This window comes from Gadus chalcogrammus, chromosome 17 (assembly GCF_026213295.1).
Source record: "Gadus chalcogrammus isolate NIFS_2021 chromosome 17, NIFS_Gcha_1.0, whole genome shotgun sequence".
NCBI lineage: Eukaryota > Metazoa > Chordata > Actinopteri > Gadiformes > Gadidae > Gadus > Gadus chalcogrammus.
The window spans coordinates 12,426,419-12,443,429 of record NC_079428.1 but is presented as its reverse complement, the minus strand read 5'-3'; the positions used below and the strand labels follow the sequence as shown (position 1 = coordinate 12,443,429).

At 45.7% G+C, this 17,011-nt stretch overlaps 1 protein-coding gene, 1 long non-coding RNA gene and 1 pseudogene across 2 annotated transcripts; 1 reads left to right on the top strand and 2 right to left on the bottom strand.

Annotated features, from left to right (window-relative positions):
* Positions 1-366: 366 nt before the first annotated feature.
* LOC130370541 (protein phosphatase methylesterase 1-like) lies at positions 367-3,802 on the top strand. The gene is made up of 9 exons (XM_056576308.1): positions 367-615; positions 753-942; positions 1,422-1,479; positions 1,951-1,999; positions 2,184-2,338; positions 2,463-2,553; positions 2,663-2,728; positions 3,192-3,336; positions 3,606-3,802. The coding sequence occupies exons 1-9, from the start codon at positions 380-382 to the stop codon at positions 3,750-3,752; spliced, it is 1,137 nt and encodes a 378-aa protein (XP_056432283.1). The 5' UTR covers positions 367-379; the 3' UTR covers positions 3,753-3,802.
* Positions 3,803-7,387: 3,585 nt separating this feature from the next.
* Positions 7,388-13,535, bottom strand: LOC130370494 (RING finger protein 150-like; annotated as a pseudogene).
* A 1,117-nt stretch (positions 13,536-14,652) lies between these two features.
* On the bottom strand, positions 14,653-16,785 carry LOC130370549 (uncharacterized). The gene is made up of 3 exons (XR_008893043.1): positions 16,692-16,785; positions 16,140-16,234; positions 14,653-14,666 (listed from the first exon to the last, which is right to left on the bottom strand). It is a non-coding gene; the product is annotated as an uncharacterized LOC130370549 (long non-coding RNA).
* Between the last annotated feature and the right edge of the window lie 226 nt (positions 16,786-17,011).

Below are 17,011 nucleotides of genomic sequence, written 5' to 3'. Positions count from 1 at the left end.
GTCACAAACACCTGAACGTGTGTGTGTGTGTGTGCGTGTGTTTGTGTGTGGGAGGGGGGGTGTTATTCAGACAAAGAGAGGGACAGAAAGACTCACACTGTCTCTCTCAGTCATGTGGGTCATTGATGTCCCTCAGAGATGACTCATCTCCTTCAGGGGTCTCAGCCAATGGGATCCTGGATGCTGACACTACCAGATGACTATTGTTGAGCTGTGCATGTATACGTGAGTGTATGCATGTGCATGTCTGTGTGTGCATTTGTGTCGGTGTGCGTGCTATGTGTGTTTGTGTGTGTGTGTGTGTGTGTGTGTGTGTGTGTGTGTGTGTGTGTGTGTGTGTGTGTGTGTGTGTGTGTGTGTGTGTGTGTCAGGGCTACTTATGGTGGTGATTTGTGTGTTATTGTTTTACTTGGCTGGTAGTCGTCTAGAAAGACCAGTCCAGTCTTCAACAGAACCAACCCAAACCACAACACACACTATAGACAGACAGACAGACTCTCTGTGGACTGACAGACAGCCACCATTGATAGACAGACAGATGGGCACTGTGGAGAGACAACCTGGGGAAGAAGGTGGCGTCTTTGAGTCCACCATGTGCAAGGAGAACACTGAGAAGTAAGTTAACAAACAAATACTTGGAATACCTGGAAAGTTTTGGCGGGCTCAGGTAAGTAATGGAAAGTTTGGGAAGGTTTGGGAAAGCGTTGGTTGATTGTGTGTGTGTGTGTGTGTGTGTGTGTGTGTGTGTGTAGTGCTGTGGAGGCTCAGCCGGACTACTCTCCGCTGTCGTGGAGGGGGTACTTTGACCAGATGGAGGATGTGGTGGTGGGAGCGGCGGACAGCAGTGACTCCTTCAGGGTGTACAAGGCCGGCACCGGGGGTCCCTTGCTGGTCCTGCTGCATGGAGGGGGGCACTCTGCCCTGTCCTGGGCTGTCTGCACCGTGAGTCATACACATCAAATACTGTATCATACAGCTGCATCTATATAACATATACCGATATCTATATCTAGAAAAGACACTGCACTGTCTTGGGCCTGTCTAGGACTGCATCGGCCAGACATGGATAATACATAAATATATATTGTATATATATTTATAAAATATATCTATAGGTACCCGGTCCTCATTCTAGCCAATGAAGAAAATTGAGAGAGATGGAGGGACAGAGAGACAAAGGGAGACTTATTTAATGGTACATGAATTCATGGAGAGAGAGATGGAGGGACAGAGACAAAGAGAGACTTATTTAATGGTACATGAATTCATGGAGAGAGAGAGAGAGAGAGAGAGAGAGAGAGAGAGAGAGAGAGAGAGAGAGAGAGAGAGAGAGAGAGAGAGAGAGAGAGAGAGGGGGCGAGGGCGAGTGAGAAATATATTTGATGGTATATTCAATTCTGATTATTAATTGTTGGTTCCAGACCGCCATAAGCAGCAGGGTGAGCTGCAGGGTGTTGGCCATGGACCTGCGGGGTCACGGTAAGGTCTTATTAGGGGTTGACTTATGTCACATGAGCATCTATTACAGACATCTTTAAAACTCAATGGAGTCAATGTATAATAGGACCATCCACAGGTCAAACATACATGTATGGATGAGAGGACATTAAAGGGGACACATTATACCACCGTGTGTGAGTGTGATTAGCCGTTACAAGCCTCTTCTGACATAAGTGGGCGTGTCCACCTAGAGGTAAGACGGCTAGATGAGCAACGTTTGCTACACTCCACTGGGTAGGCTGGTAGACTGATCTATCCAGCACACATCTAGGTGGACACGCCCACTGGTGATGTCAGAAGAGGCAGATTTTCAAAACGGCTTGTGACGGCTAATCACACTCACACCTGGTGGTATAATATGGGACCTTTAAGAGGCTATACTACTTTACCATGGAGAAAAACTCCATTACAGTCTGCCTCTGTCTGCATGTCTCTCTTGCTCTCTACCAGGTGCCACCCAAGTTCAATGTGATGACTTCTCAACTCAAACTATGTCCAGGTTAGGCAACACACACACACACACACACACACACACACACACACACACACACACACCACACACACACACACACACACACACACACACACACACACACACACACACACACACACACACACAGACACTCTCTCTCTACTCTTTATCATACTGTACTATTATTCCACTGAGAACTCTTGTTTTTCAGGGATGTGGCAAATGTTGTGCAAGCTTGCTATGGGGAGACTCCGCCCCCAATGGTGCTGATTGGGCACGGGGTGGGCGGGGCCATCGCGGTCCACGCAGCCAGTAGCATGCTGCTGCCCACCATCGTAGGCCTGGTCGCCATTGACGTCGTGGAGGGTGAGAGACAGATAAATTGAGAGAGAGAGAGAGAGAGAGAGAGAGAGAGAGAGAGAGAGAGAGAGAGAGAGAGAGAGAGAGAGAGAGAGATGGGTGAGTGATCCTATCCTCTCTCTCTCTCCAGGTAGTGCAATGGAGGTGCTACACAGCATGCAGAACTTCCTGAGGGGCCGACCAAAGTCCTTCAAGTCCATGGTACATGCCATTGAATGGAGGTCAGAGGTCCACCAACAGCAATGTCCCTCGTCTCGAGTGATTACCACCTCTAACCAAAGAGCTCAACTCTAGACCTAAACTGACCATATCTGATGGACTTGCTTTCAGCGTGAAGAGCGGTCAGATCCAGAACCTGGAGTCTGCCAGAGTCTCAGTGGTTGGACAGATCAAAAAGTGAGCCTCACCTAGCCATTAAAGAATTAAAAGCCCCTCTATGATTCACTTTATCCTTCAAAAATAAAAGCCAGCATGGCCGCATCCTCCTAAATAAAAGTATGTGTAAGAGCCAATGTGCAAATAATCGATTTATTATAAATATTTAGTTAAAAATGATTAAAAAAAAACTGCAAACAGTAATTTCATGTTAATTCATAATGTGCAAAACTGTTAAAATGCATAATTTAGTGATGCAATAATTATAAATAAGTAATTTTCTATGTGGTTTCTATGAGGTCTCAATTTACTCTTCCAGTAAATCACAAAATGGTTGTCAGTGAAACAATAGAAGTAAATCTAAAATGGCTCTAACCCCACACTTCAACTGCTATGACTTATATAATACTAGTTGAATAAAGTGAAGAGACAGTGCTTTGCGACCTTCTCTGCTGACCTCTTGTTGCTGTCTACTTCCCTCCAGGTGTGAGGTGGACCAAGATGTTCTGCTGGAGCCAGCCAGTCTGGCGGTAGATGTGGCTGTCGAGGGCAACGAGGAATTCCATGAACAGCACCAACTCAACGATAAAGACAATACCACACCAGAGGGGAGCATCTCAGACAACCAGGTAAGAGACACACACACACGCACACAAAAGTGAATACACCCGAAACACACCTTATTTATACACTATGAACATACAAAGTTACAATTGCTAATACAAGTGGCATTTATGTGTGTACTCGTACAGAGTGCATATAATGTATTAGTGTGTATGTGTGTGTGTGTGTGTGTGTGTGTGTTTCATTCTACATGAAGTAGTATTTTGTAGTATCTGTAGTATTTTTATCTACACTTGTCTACAGAGGGTATATAACTGTATGTGTCTGTCTACAGAGTGTGTATAACTGGCGTATAGATCTCTCCAAGGCTGAGAAGTACTGGGATGGCTGGTTCAGAGGGACCTCCAACCTCTTCCTGAGCTGCAACCTGCCCAAACTGCTGTTACTGGCTGGTAGGTCTCTTAAAGCCTCCACAATGTGACTGCTATTGGCTGCTAGGTGGGCTTAACCCTCCCCATACTACTGTTACTGGCTGGTAGGTCTCTTACACCCTTGTCCAAACTACTGTCATTGGTTGAAAGGCTGCTACACCCTCCCCCAAAATACTGTTACTGGCTGGTAGGTCTCTTGCCCCCTCCCCCAAACTACTGTTATTGGGTGGAAGGTTGTTACACGGTACACCCTCCCCCAAACTATTGCTATTGGCTGGTAGGTCTCTTACAGCTTCCCCAAACTACTGTAGATCGCTAGTAGGTCTCTTACAGCCTCCCAAAACTACTGTATATGGCTGGTAGGTCTCTTACACCCTCCCCCAAACTATGATTATTCAGATGATCAGAATACTGAAATAAAGGCAGTGTTTTCAATGTGTGATTGAAGGGGATCGTCTTGACAGAGATTTGACCATCGCACAAATGCAAGGTAACCAGACTGACACAACACACACAGGGGGTAACCATGGTAACCAGTTAGACTACTGTAACACACACACACTCACAACAGCACCTGAATCTACCAGAGAGGCACACACACACACACACACACACACACACACACACACACACACACACACACACACACACACACACACACACACACACCCACACACACACACACACACACAGCGGCAACCCATTGTGCAAGTTAAACTGACGAGGCACAATTTCAGTAACCAGTAAATCTGATGCAGCAGACACAGTGGTAATCATGGCAACCGGTTATACTGACAACAGCAAACAATCTTCATCATGATGTCCAACCAGACTGACACAGCACACATTCGTAACTATGGGAATAGTTTGGACTGACTCAACCCCTTGCATGTGCATGAAATAAACACGCACACACATTCACACGTACAGTGTTCTCTCGTGCACGGTTGAGTATGCATCCATTGGTAACAATACCACACATTTTAATGATCTCCTTTGACATCAGAACAGCAAAGAACCATCAGATAAGCAGCCACGGGCAGGGTTATAAAAAAAGAATCATTATGAGAGCGCGGGTGCTGACAAAACACACACACACACACACACACACACAACACACACACACTTCAGGGTCAGCTGTTGATGTCAACAACCTGAAACTGACAAGGAGAGAGAGAGAGACAGAGAGAGAGAGAATAACTGTGTGTCACCAGGTAAATTCATGATGGCGCTGCTGCCCCCATTGTGGCCATGCAGTGCAAGAAGACCACCCCGACAAGGCAAGAGACATGTGACACCCTGTGTGTATTGTTGTAAAACAATAAAACGTGCTTTGTTCATTTGCATGTATGTGCATTTGAATTATATTCTATATTCGTGCCCTGTATCTGGATGTAATTTATATATGTATTTGCTTGTGTATTTCATTAAAAGTCATATTTGTGTGTTTGTGTGTGTATGTGGTGTGTGGTAGGTTGCTGATGCTATAACCAGTTTTCTTTTGAGACATAAGTTTGGCAGAGTCCAGAGAAGATAACCAGAGGTTCAGGGACATGCAAACACACTCACTCACACACACTATCTCCTCTATGACAGTTCATGATGCTTGCTAAGCTGGATTGAACTCTGATCTGTCTCCCTCTCTAGCTCTCCATTGCCCTTACACCGTGAAGACTGAAATGTAAGACACACACACACACCACACACGCACACGCACGCAAGCACGCACGCACGCACGTGTTAATACACAGCATAAAGGTATTGCATGTATCTCTAATGCATTGTGTTTCCACAGACCTATCCTCTAGACCAGAGGGCTTGTGCCCTCAAGTGCTCTCAACTATACTTAACTTAGAAGACGTTTTCCCTAGAAGAAGAGCAGAAGTTTGTGGTTCCATTTTATTCATTTCGTGGAAATCAACGTCACTGGGCTGAAATGTCCTGCGTTCAAGACAATCTGTGTCCCTGTATTAAGATGTGGCTTTGAATCGCTTTGATTAAACCAGTCTCACCTCTTTGATTAAACCAGTCTCACCATCTTTGATTAAACCAGTCCAACCTAAGAGTAAACTAGTCTAACCTCTGATTATTTAAAACCAGTTTAACCTCTCAGAGTAAACCTGGCACCTCTCATAATAAACCAATCTGATCTCAGATTGTTAAACCAGTTTAACCTCTCAAGAGTAATCAAATGTTACATCACGTTAAATCACTCAGTACCAACCCCAACACGGCATCCATCTTCAAACAGCCATCAGTTCAACAAAACGTTTGGAACTTCTTGACATTTTATTGTGTGATTGCGCTGTGGTAGTGTGACTATGAAGGAACAGTAACAAGCTAATTACTTCTTCTTCACAAATTGTCGAGGTCAGCAGAGGCCCAAGGTATCAGACAATTAGTTTGGCGAGGAGTTGACCTTACTAAACATATTCCAGCATAGGAACCCTGATTCACAACACTAAGTCCGCACTGAGAAAGAGAAATCTAAATAAAATGTGTGTCAACATCATACATTTAAAAAGGAGTTTAGAATAATTCATTAACACACAACAAATTAAAAAGTCCCATCCAACAGCCAATTGTATTGGTCAGTGTCTTCCCAATACATAAAAGCAAATCGGGACTGCATGTAGTGTTGTTCTCGCACGAGTCTTGGTGCTTCGTTTCAAAATAAGGGTCATCCTTTAAAAATAAAAGTAAGTCATTGAAAACCAGGAAATGTAGCCAGGGAATCTGGACAACCATGTAAATCAGTTTTAAAGTGTCCGATCAAAAAATAAAAGTTTCTTATAAAATCCAACTGAATATTGACCGCTGTGTAACTCACAGCAGTCCCACTTTGTCCTTTCAAAATATAGGTCCTTCTTTCAAAATAAAGTATCTTATAAAAATCCGGGCCTATGATAAGTCTTTAATATTCGACCTTGTGTCCTCCGCTTTTCAACAGTGTCCCTTGTATTTGTGCAACTAAATTACAAACCAAATAATTAACAAAAACAGTGTTTCTCCCATGAGTGCATATAGTCTCTCGTCGTCATCTCTCCTCAACTGGTAACCAGTTGACACGATGTTTCAGATTGTTAAGAGCCATCCTGTGGCTGGGTTACATGAAGATACAACAAACACAAGGTCCGAGCTTGGCTCACCAGAAGAGGGTCTTGGGTTCCTCCCCTTCCTCCCTTATTGGCCATGGCAGAGGTGGGCGGGGCATTCTGCGGTTGGGGGTGTGGTCAGGGTCAGGAGCAGAGCTACAACAGTAATGTTGTCTTTACGTTAAGGTAGACCTAGAATTAGGGTTGACAACCATGTACCATATTCAGACCACACACAGACCAGGTAATCACAGCTTAACAACATGTTCCATCCCAGATTAACCCAGACCTAAAACCCAGATTCACAAATGGTCACGGCCCATCTTAATCCAGATCAACAAACCCAGATCCACACCTGGTTTCGGAGCAGGCAAACGCCATGTGCATCCATGAAGGATTCTGGGTAACCGAGTGAATGTATCAAGAGTGAAATCTACTCGGAGACAGTTTAGTCTCTCTGCGCTCAGTTCGGTGTAACCGCCAGATTGGAGACGATCATTCTACAGGGTTGTGGCTACAGAACCTCGTGGAGCACCCTTCTACCGGGGTTCTAATGCTCCGCAGACCGGTCCACAGTCTCCTTCAGAGGTCCCGACCTCCGTACACAGTCCCCGTCACAGTGGGCCAGCTTCTGTTGGACTCTGACAGGCTAAAGTCCAAGAGGAGCTGACCTGGCTCTGGACAGCTGCTCTAAGGACTTTTCGACAGAGGGCGAGGGGTCCGGGGAGCCCTCTTCGTCTGACAGGCCCGTTTCCACGGCGATGACGAGGGAGGCCACCGAAGCGCTGCTCGCCATCGGCTGGAGCTCCCCTGCGACGGAAATCAGAGAGAGGAATAACTGACCAGGAGCACACCTCTCAGCCTGTCCTAGGACGGTGTAGTGTCCCGCGTGGGGTCCCACCTGTTTGCGTGTCCGTGGTGGCAGTGCCCGGGCTGTCCCTCAGGTGGTCCGGTGGTGGTACTCCTGGGGCAGACCCAGCCGCCGGACCCCCGGGTCCAGCACCGCCGACGACGACCCCCCCTCGCTCAGGGTCCCCTCGCTGGACGCCCCCGAGACCCCGGCCTCCACGGCCAGGGCCCCCATGGCTCCCAGCCCCGGCCCCCCACCACCAGGTCGTAGTCCAGGGGGAGGTCGTCCAGACAGTCTGCATTCAGCTGGGACGGAGAGAGGGAGGAGACGGTTTACATACCAGCACTGGGGACCAGGGGGGGGGGGGGCGAGGTCTAGAGGAAGGGTATCCTAGGACACCAGGAGGGAGGAGAGTGTCCTCGGGGACTGGGAGAGGAGGGGTCTTACAGCGATGCCCAGGGCTTTAAGTATGTTCATCTTGCACATGGGGACAGGTTCGGTGGTCCAACAGCCAGGGGTCCACCAGCTCTTATGGAACACATGTCTGGAAGACAATAATATAATATAATATAATATAATATAATACAACGCAATACATTAATAGTATACACAGACCAGCTTAAAAAGGCAGGCAGCCCTCGATGCAGACATAATGGTATGCATTTATTAGGGCTGTCAAGCAATTCAAATATTTAATAGCTATTAAACACACATTATTTAATCTGTTCAAAATGCACCGTAAAAGGTCATTTTTCCAGTTTGAAATACTCTCATCAACATGTGGTGTGTACAAAAGTATACTATCTTTATGCATATGTAGAGTTTGTATATTCATTCCAGAATTAACAAAAAAAAAAAAAAAAAGGACTGGTCAACCCAGGGACTCACACAGGTCAAGCATTTAACAGATACGCTCAAATAACAACTCGTAACTCGTTAAAAGTCGTTTTAAGAGGAAGTACGCTAAATAAGGAGAAACATTAATTTTCTCAGTGACGGAACTTAACGAAGGCGCGTCTTGCCCACAATTCGTCTCGTATCGTTTTTTTAATCACGGCTGTAATTGTTAGTCTCTCTCCCACAACACGGTAATGCTGCTCCTCGCCACTCGTCTCTCGATCAAATTAATGTCTAGCGGGCTCTCATGGCCCCCGTCTTATAAGGACAGTCCCTGCATTAATGCAGAAAGAATGGCTGTGCAGTTAAAACTAATTTGCGTTGACGCTGTTATTATCGCGTTTATCACCCAGCACTTTTATTTATATATATTAGTATACCTGCAGGGTCAGTTGTCGGACAAAATTGTACAGATTATAATAGCATATATATTATATATAATCATATACCTGAAGGGCAGTACTCAGACCACCTCGTTCGATTGTTACCTCCAATGCAGACATAAGGGCACATATATAATAGTATATATTATATAGTATGTACTCATATCTAATGGTATACCTGCAGGGCAGTACTCGGACCAGCTCGTTGGGCCTGTAGCCCTCGATGCAGACGGCACAGTTTATCAAAGTCAGCGTTGGGTCTCCTGGTCTCCCTTCCGGATGGGGCGAACCTGAAGCTTACTGATCGCCTTCTTAGCCGCGTCCCCTAGACGACGCTGGAGGGGGGGGGGGGGGGGTGGGGGGGGTTATGGTTAGAGATGAACTGTATAACTCATATATACTTACTAATGTATATATATATATAGTATATATACTTTGTAATGTGGAGACAATGTGTATCACATTCATGCATGATAATGAGTACAGATATATTCATATATATGTTATAACATGGGGAAGCCCATATGGCGATAATAGCTCGTGTACATTAAAGATCTGGGAGGCCTGGCTTGGCAGAGAGATCTTAGCATTGTGCTACGGTGCACGTTCTATCAGTTAAAGCTCCATGGCTCATCCACACATCCAAAGTGGTTTTCTCAGCCAAATCTTAAACCACACATTCTTCAATATTGGTAATACCTCAGGTACAGGTTAGGCTTCCCTGACACCTAATGCCACGCTGTGTGTGGATGGTGAATCTCCATCTAAGCCGCTGATATTTTGGTATCCTCTACTGAATGGAGGATGCATAACCTCGCTCATTCTAATGCTCTACGACGACCGGTACTTAAAAAGTATCACAATGTTGACGTGCTTCGTAACATGCCACTCCTCCCTAGAAATTTCCGCAAAAAACACATTTTTTATAAATCTCATCATCCCACAGCTGTCTTCGGGAGAGGCGCTGTAGTTACATAAAAACATCTTTGAAATCCAGCAGTTGCCAAAGCACGGTAATCACACGAGAATCCATCTAGTCTGTCAATCACAGTAACACACACTTGAGACTAGTACCACACGCCTGCAGCAACACATACGAGACCAGTAACACACTGGAAAAGAAACATGGAAAAGAATCTTGATAAAATCGTGCATAAGGATCCTGCCTGAAAAACATTGAGACATGATAAGATTGCCATATTGCCAACCCTATGTTATGACGTGTAAATGTATGTACACATAATGTGGACACAATGTGTACATATCCTATTAGCGATCATCAAAATTTTAAGGCCTCCCCGACCTATTATAATATATACCTTATTATAATGGAGACCCTGTGTGTACATAGTAGAACACACATATCTGTACCTGGTTGCGGTCACGTGCATTAGCGTAGCGGAACCTCTGGATGTAGTAGAAGACGAGCCAGGCCAGGGAGATGATCATCAGGACGATGAAGGAGATGGAGACGAACACCACCGACGTGCGGCTCACGTACTTCTGGAGGTTCCTGGTGCCGATGCTATCGCCATGGTTAACCGTAATGTTGCGCTCCAGCAGAGCCACGACCTCGCGACCCTTGGGCTCCGGGATCATTATGGCGACCACCTCGCCCGTACCTGGAGAGAGGCCACACACACACACACACACACACACACACACACACCACACACACCACACACACACACACACAAACGACCACACACACACACACACACCACACACACACACACACACACACACACACACCACACACACACTTCAGTAAGTAGCTCATAAGTGTACAGTATATATATATATATATTAAGTATGAAGCTGTATGAAGCAAGTAAACAAGCCAGTCAAAATCAGGGCCACACACACACACACACACACCACACACACACAACACACACACACACACACACCACACACACACACACACACACACACACACACCAGTACTGGAGGCATTGGAAAAGTTGTCCTCAGTTTGGGAACATTCCTGAAGTTCCTTCCTGCTGTACTCATGGAACATCTGGAGGGGGGGGGGGGGCTACAGGAGGAGGAGTAGGACTGATACCGGTAGACCCAGTCAAGGAACTCAACTCTTGTACCTATGGCTCTTGCATAATGAGGATACACTATATATTAGGATTTACACGTATGGTGTGTGTGAAGGATTTGTGAAGCATTTCTTATGCAACAATCGCTCATAATAACACTTGTACAAACGACGATACTGAAAAAGCATCGCAAAGGGGCAGAGGGTCGTAATGGTAACCATTGAGACAATAGGCCCCCCTCCTTCCTGGAACACTCGGCCCGAAACATTGTTGTGTATTTATCTCATCGTTTCGAAATGGAGCTCAAACAGGGGTTCGCTGACACTTAAATGCAGTTGTGGAGTAAGCCCACAGATGTGTGGTGTTTCCTATCCCCTCATTCCCCTCCGTTTACCATGACTCTACAATAATACCATTGGGGAGTCCAAAGTCTACCTGCTCCTTAATGACATTGAATCTGAATTCACTCTAAGTTACTCAAGTAAGAGAGGTCATTAAGGAGCAGGAAGGGGTTATTGGGCAGCTGGCTCTAGGATGTCTAAAGGCAGGCTATGGACATTTGTCCTCTTAACCCAGAACCGTTGGGTTCTAAGATCAAAATGAATTAAAATAATGTGTGAAGTACTATTTATTTAACTGTTCAAGTAAATGCTCAATTGTATTTCATAATTTACTTTAATGTCAGGAGCCCTGTAACCCTCTCAGAGTATTCAGTATTGAAAGGTAACAGACACCTAAACCCTCTAGGTCTAGAACCGCTTACCTCCTTGCCTGCTTGGGGCTAGGTGATGAACCTACGTGTGTTGGGCTAGGTGATGGAGCTGTCTGCGTTGGGCAAGGTGATGTACCTACGTGGGATGGGCTAGGTGATGGACCTACCTGCATTGGGCTAAGGGGGGATGGACCTACCTGGGTGGGCATGGTGATGGTGTCGTTGGAGTTGCTCGTTCCCACGTTAAAGGATGACAACAGCCGAGGCGTTCTGTCCGGCCGCGTGGCGGATTTTGTCCTTGTAGGTGGCAGTTCCCCTTGGCGATGAGGCTATCCACGCCCCGGCCTGCCCGGGGCACCGAGAACCGGGTTTGGGGTCGCACGCCTGCCTGTCCTGCGGAGCGGACGGCATCGCCACAGCACCCCGGGCGTCCCCGTTTCAGAGAGTGCTCCCCGTAGCGTCCCGCACTCCGTCCTTCTCCGTGCGGAGCTCCGAGGAGGCGGGGTCCACGTAGGTGATGTTGACGAAGGCGGTGTACCACTCCTCCCGCCTCGGCCACGGTGAAGTCGAGGCACAGGAGGTGGACGAAGCAGAAGGAAAGTAGCCACGTAGAAAAGCGCCAGACTGCGGCACGAAAGCCGCCACCAGAGACCCCCGCCATCACCGCCCTTATTTAATAAAGGTTCAACCGTCCCTGGACGCGGTCGACGCCACGGCCGTCTCTACTCCACCATGCTACACCGCTAACAGCTGGATTATGTTTACCGGCCTGTTCCCCGTCCCCATCGCCGTGGAGGGTCACTCCCTCCGGGGCGCTGTTGCGGGAGTTGCTTGCTGCGAACAAAACAAACACACACCCCCAGGGGGAAATTCTCCACGCAACGAAGGACGTGTCGATAACAAGGCGGACTGGTTGTGGGCGAACGGTATGTGTTAGTCAAGGTAGCAGGGTTTGGTTTATTAGATTCTCCCGGATAAGTTAGTGTGTGGCGGTTGGGAGCTGCAGGCCTGGCCGTGTTGTTGTGACTGGAAGACGGGAGCAGAGAGCAGGTCGGGGCGAACGTTCTGTAGCAGCGCCCCCTAGCGGACGGGAAGTCAACCAACAACAACATGTACACAACTACCGGTATACAGCTATGTTTGAGATTAGTAGTTCAACTGTGGAACGATCACATGGTATGCATAGCGTTATCATGGATATTTAAAGACATGTATTCATAAATTGAGTAGTATTCATATCTATTTTAAATAGGTATTTATTGTAATATCATTGTAATATTAGTATTTTCATCGGATGTATACTGTATTCCTCTAAACTGATAAACAAAACGGACTCAGGAACTTTATTCTGTGAAAATACTTTATTATTAAATCAGAGGTATTAAATAAAACCACTAACACTTCAAGTGGTACAACTAAAAACTAAGTAATACATATGAATGATCTGTACATGATTGTGAACTTAATATTATGTTCCAGCATCAGATTAATGATTGAATTCATTAATTTATAAATCTGTTTCAGTCTGTGTGTCTCACTCTTTGACTTTATGTCGGTCAGTAGGTCTGTGTGTCTGTCAGTCTGTTTTTATGTCTTTCTGTCGCTCTCTCTCTCTGACTGTGTGTAAGTGTGTCTGTGGGTCTTTCAGTCTGTCTGTCCTCATGCATGTCAGTGTGTCTGTGTGTCTCCATGTGTCTATTTGTCCCTCTGTCTGTGTCTCTCCGTGTCAGCATGTCTGGATGAGCTGTATGTCCCAAGAGGAGGTCTGTAAGTCCTAGGGAAGGTGAGGAGCTGAACCCTGCTGAAGGCGTATCTCCTCATGCCCACGTTCTTCTGGACGTTCTCCATCCTGCAGCCCTCACTGCACGCACACACACACACACACACACACACACACACCACACACAACACACACACACACACACACACCACACACACACACACACACACACACACACACACACACACGACACACACACGTGATACAGTTTTTGTTACTGGTAGTCCAGTATGCGTTACTGGTCTTCATTGTGTGTAACTAGTCTCCAGTGTGTGTCACTGGTAGTCCAGTGTGTGTAACTGGTCTCCTGTGTGTTAGTGGTCTCCAGTGTATGTTACTGGTTACCCAGTGTGTTACTGGTCTCGTATGTGTTGCTGGCGTGTGGTACTAGTCCTCAAGTGTGAGTTACTGGTAGTCGAGGTGCGACAAGGAGGCTGATGATAAGCCATAACCCAGTAGGTGAGAGGTGACCAGCAGAAAGACAACAGGGTAGAGGTGGCACCCAGGGGCCTGTGGGCCCAGGGCAGGGGCCCCAACCCATGGTCCTACTCTGGGCACGGAGCAGCATGGACGGCATAACAAAGCCACCATCTGACCCCAGGAGAGATGAGATCTGGGGAGAGACGTGGTGTGTGGAGGAGAGGAAAGGACGAAGGGTAGGAAAGGAGGAAGGTTAGGGAAGGAGGAGGGTAGGAAAGGAGGGAGGGTAGGAAAGAGGGGAGACAGATGATCGATGGACAAGGATTTGATGAAAGAAGAGAGACAATTTTAAATAGATACAATAAAGACCGTACATGTTAAGTGAGTTCATAAACACTCATCACCCTACAAAAAAGGTAAATAAAGTCGTAAAATGAATGGATGAGGGAACAGGAGAAAAGTATAGATTGAGGATACAATAAAGGATAGGAATAAAAAAAGCATGGAATAATGGAGGCGAGAAATAAAGAGTAGAGAGAGTAGAAGATTATAGACAATGAATCACTAATAATGGACACACACCACACACACACACACACACACACACACACCACACACACACCATCCTCATGGTGTCCAGGGCGGTGTTGAAGTGTGTGTGTCGGAGGGTGTGTTCGTCTCGGAGGAGAACACACTGTTCCAGTGGACCTGACATGCCGTCCGTCCTTAGCACTCTTACAGCTGGTCACACGCACGAACCATTGTACCCTACGACATACCTACCACACACAGACACACAAACACATGATGAATATGTCATAACATCATTACACACATGATAGGTAAAACATTCATTCCATTCCGGAGGAGAGAGAGGAAAGAAAACAATTATATTAATGTTTACGCAAAATATCTACAAAGGATATAAATCTTGCCCATATCATCACTAATCCAAGCGTCTTAGAGTACCATATTAAGCGCTATATAAATTTCATTTATTATTATTATTATTATTATTATTAATCCATCATAAAGCTCCCCCACCTTTTGTTTCCTTTGTTTTACAGTTTTTCCTCAGTTGATTTGGTACATTTCTCAGATCAGAAAGTACCGTTCAATCTTGACATCATTGTGTCACTTAATGCTCATCAAAAAAGCAGTTTCTCATTATTTGGAACAAGTTGCCAATGGGTTTGGTACATTCATGGCAAAAAAATAGGCACAATTCTCTGCTCTTTCCTACATTATCAATTGCTTATGTCTTGTTGACCACAATGTATTGTAATGGATCTATATTGAATAGTCCTTACGCCCCACAACAGTTTGTCATTGTATGTCAAGCATATTTCTATAAATTTCCATTAGACTTTTTTTCTAAATCTGTCCTGAATTGATAAATCGCTACCAGGGGAATCTTGACCTTCTCTTATAGCTGGAGAAAACACAATGTTACATTGTCTGACAATGGAAGGACAAGGAATTGGACGGGGTCAACAGCCAGAGAGAACAAGAAGAGGAAGAGGAGTGAGGCTGCCTGAGAATTTGTGGCCCAAGCCGACAGGAACGTCAGGAGGTGTAGGAAGACTGCACTGTAATTCCTACAGCAATGCATTTACATTGCATTGGAGATTATCCTATGTTCACATTTCTAGCAATGAAATGGTCTGTCAACAAATTATTTTACAAACAGTCAAAGCGTAAATGTAATCTTGTCCAGTCTCTTGCAATCATCTCCAAAATACACTACGTGTAACTTACAATTAACAATAATTGTGCTTCCATACATTAGCCATAGTTTACATCAGAACATCCCTCCAAGTACACTGTAATATCGACAACATGACTAAGCATTTGACTGTCTTATCCTTCGTACACAATGACAAAAGGACTTATTCCTGATGGCACTGACATGTTCATTGAGACAGATATTTACTTTTGAGAGATTAACTAAGGATTGTGAGCAAAAGACTGGCTTTTGCAGGTAATCCTTGGTGTTTTGCTATTTGTACAAATTGTTTTGAGAAATGCATTTACTGTTCTGCAAATGTTGGGATGATTCGAGAAATGTACCATAGACTGAGAAAACTCTAACCCACAATGTGAATGTTTCCCTAGAAAGCATGTACATCCATTGTCTCAGTGAATGTATGCTTTTTGCTTTGCTGCCTTGAATGTTCCCATGATCATGCTCTAAAATGAAAATAAATATTTTGTATTTTTTATCTAAAAATAAGTTAATCTTCATCAGTTACCGATGCAGCTGACCACAGGACCTCCACGTTCTTCCTCTTCTTACTCCCAATAGAACTCTGGAGAGAGGATAACAATTGCTCTCTATCTTGCCCTGCTGGAGAGAGAGAAAGAGAGAGAGACATAGTGAGAGCAAGAGAGACATAGAGCGGGAGAGAGAAACAGAGAGAGATAGAGAGAGAGAGAGAGAGAGAGAGAAGAGAGAGATAGAGAGAGAGCGACAGCGAGAGAGAGAGAGAGGAGAGAAGAGAGAGGAGAGAGAGGAGAGAGAGAGAGAGAGAGAGGAGAGACAGAGACAGAGACAGAGAGAGAGAGAGACAGAGAGAGAGACAGAAGAGAGAGAGACAAGAGACAGAGAGAGAGAGAGAGAGAGAGAGAGAGAGAGAGAGAGAGAGAGAGAGAGAGAGAGAGAGAGAGAGAGACAGAGAGAGAGAGAGAGAGAGACATAGAGACGATAGGAGAGGTAGGTATACTGAGAGGTATACAGACAGGCAGAAAGATAGGCGGACAGGTAGACACAGAGGCAGACAGACGGATGGACAGAGCTGTCTCACCTCCTCCTGATGGAGTATCTCTGAGAGTTGAACAGTATGATTTGAGAAGCTCACAGTTCTCCTGATTTATCCTGTCCTGCAGAGAACAGTCCCCGAACCTGACACACACACACACACACACACACACACCACACACCACACACACACACACCACTCACACACACACACACCACACACACACACACACACACACCACTCACACACACACACACACACACACACACACACATTTCAGTGATTGGGTCTGGAGCCAGTGACCTAATGCAATAGTGTGTGTGTGTGTGTGTGTGTGTGTGTGTGTGTGTGTGTGTGTGTGTGGT

Coding starts and splice junctions, on each gene's coding strand:
- LOC130370541 (XM_056576308.1), top strand. CDS start 380: ATGGTGGTGATTTGTGTGTTATTGTTTTACTTGGCTGGTAGTCGTCTA. Junction 943..1,421: donor TGTCCTGGGCTGTCTGCACC/GTGAGTCATACA, acceptor TGTTGGTTCCAG/ACCGCCATAAGCAGCAGGGT. Junction 2,729..3,191: donor GTGGTTGGACAGATCAAAAA/GTGAGCCTCACC, acceptor ACTTCCCTCCAG/GTGTGAGGTGGACCAAGATG.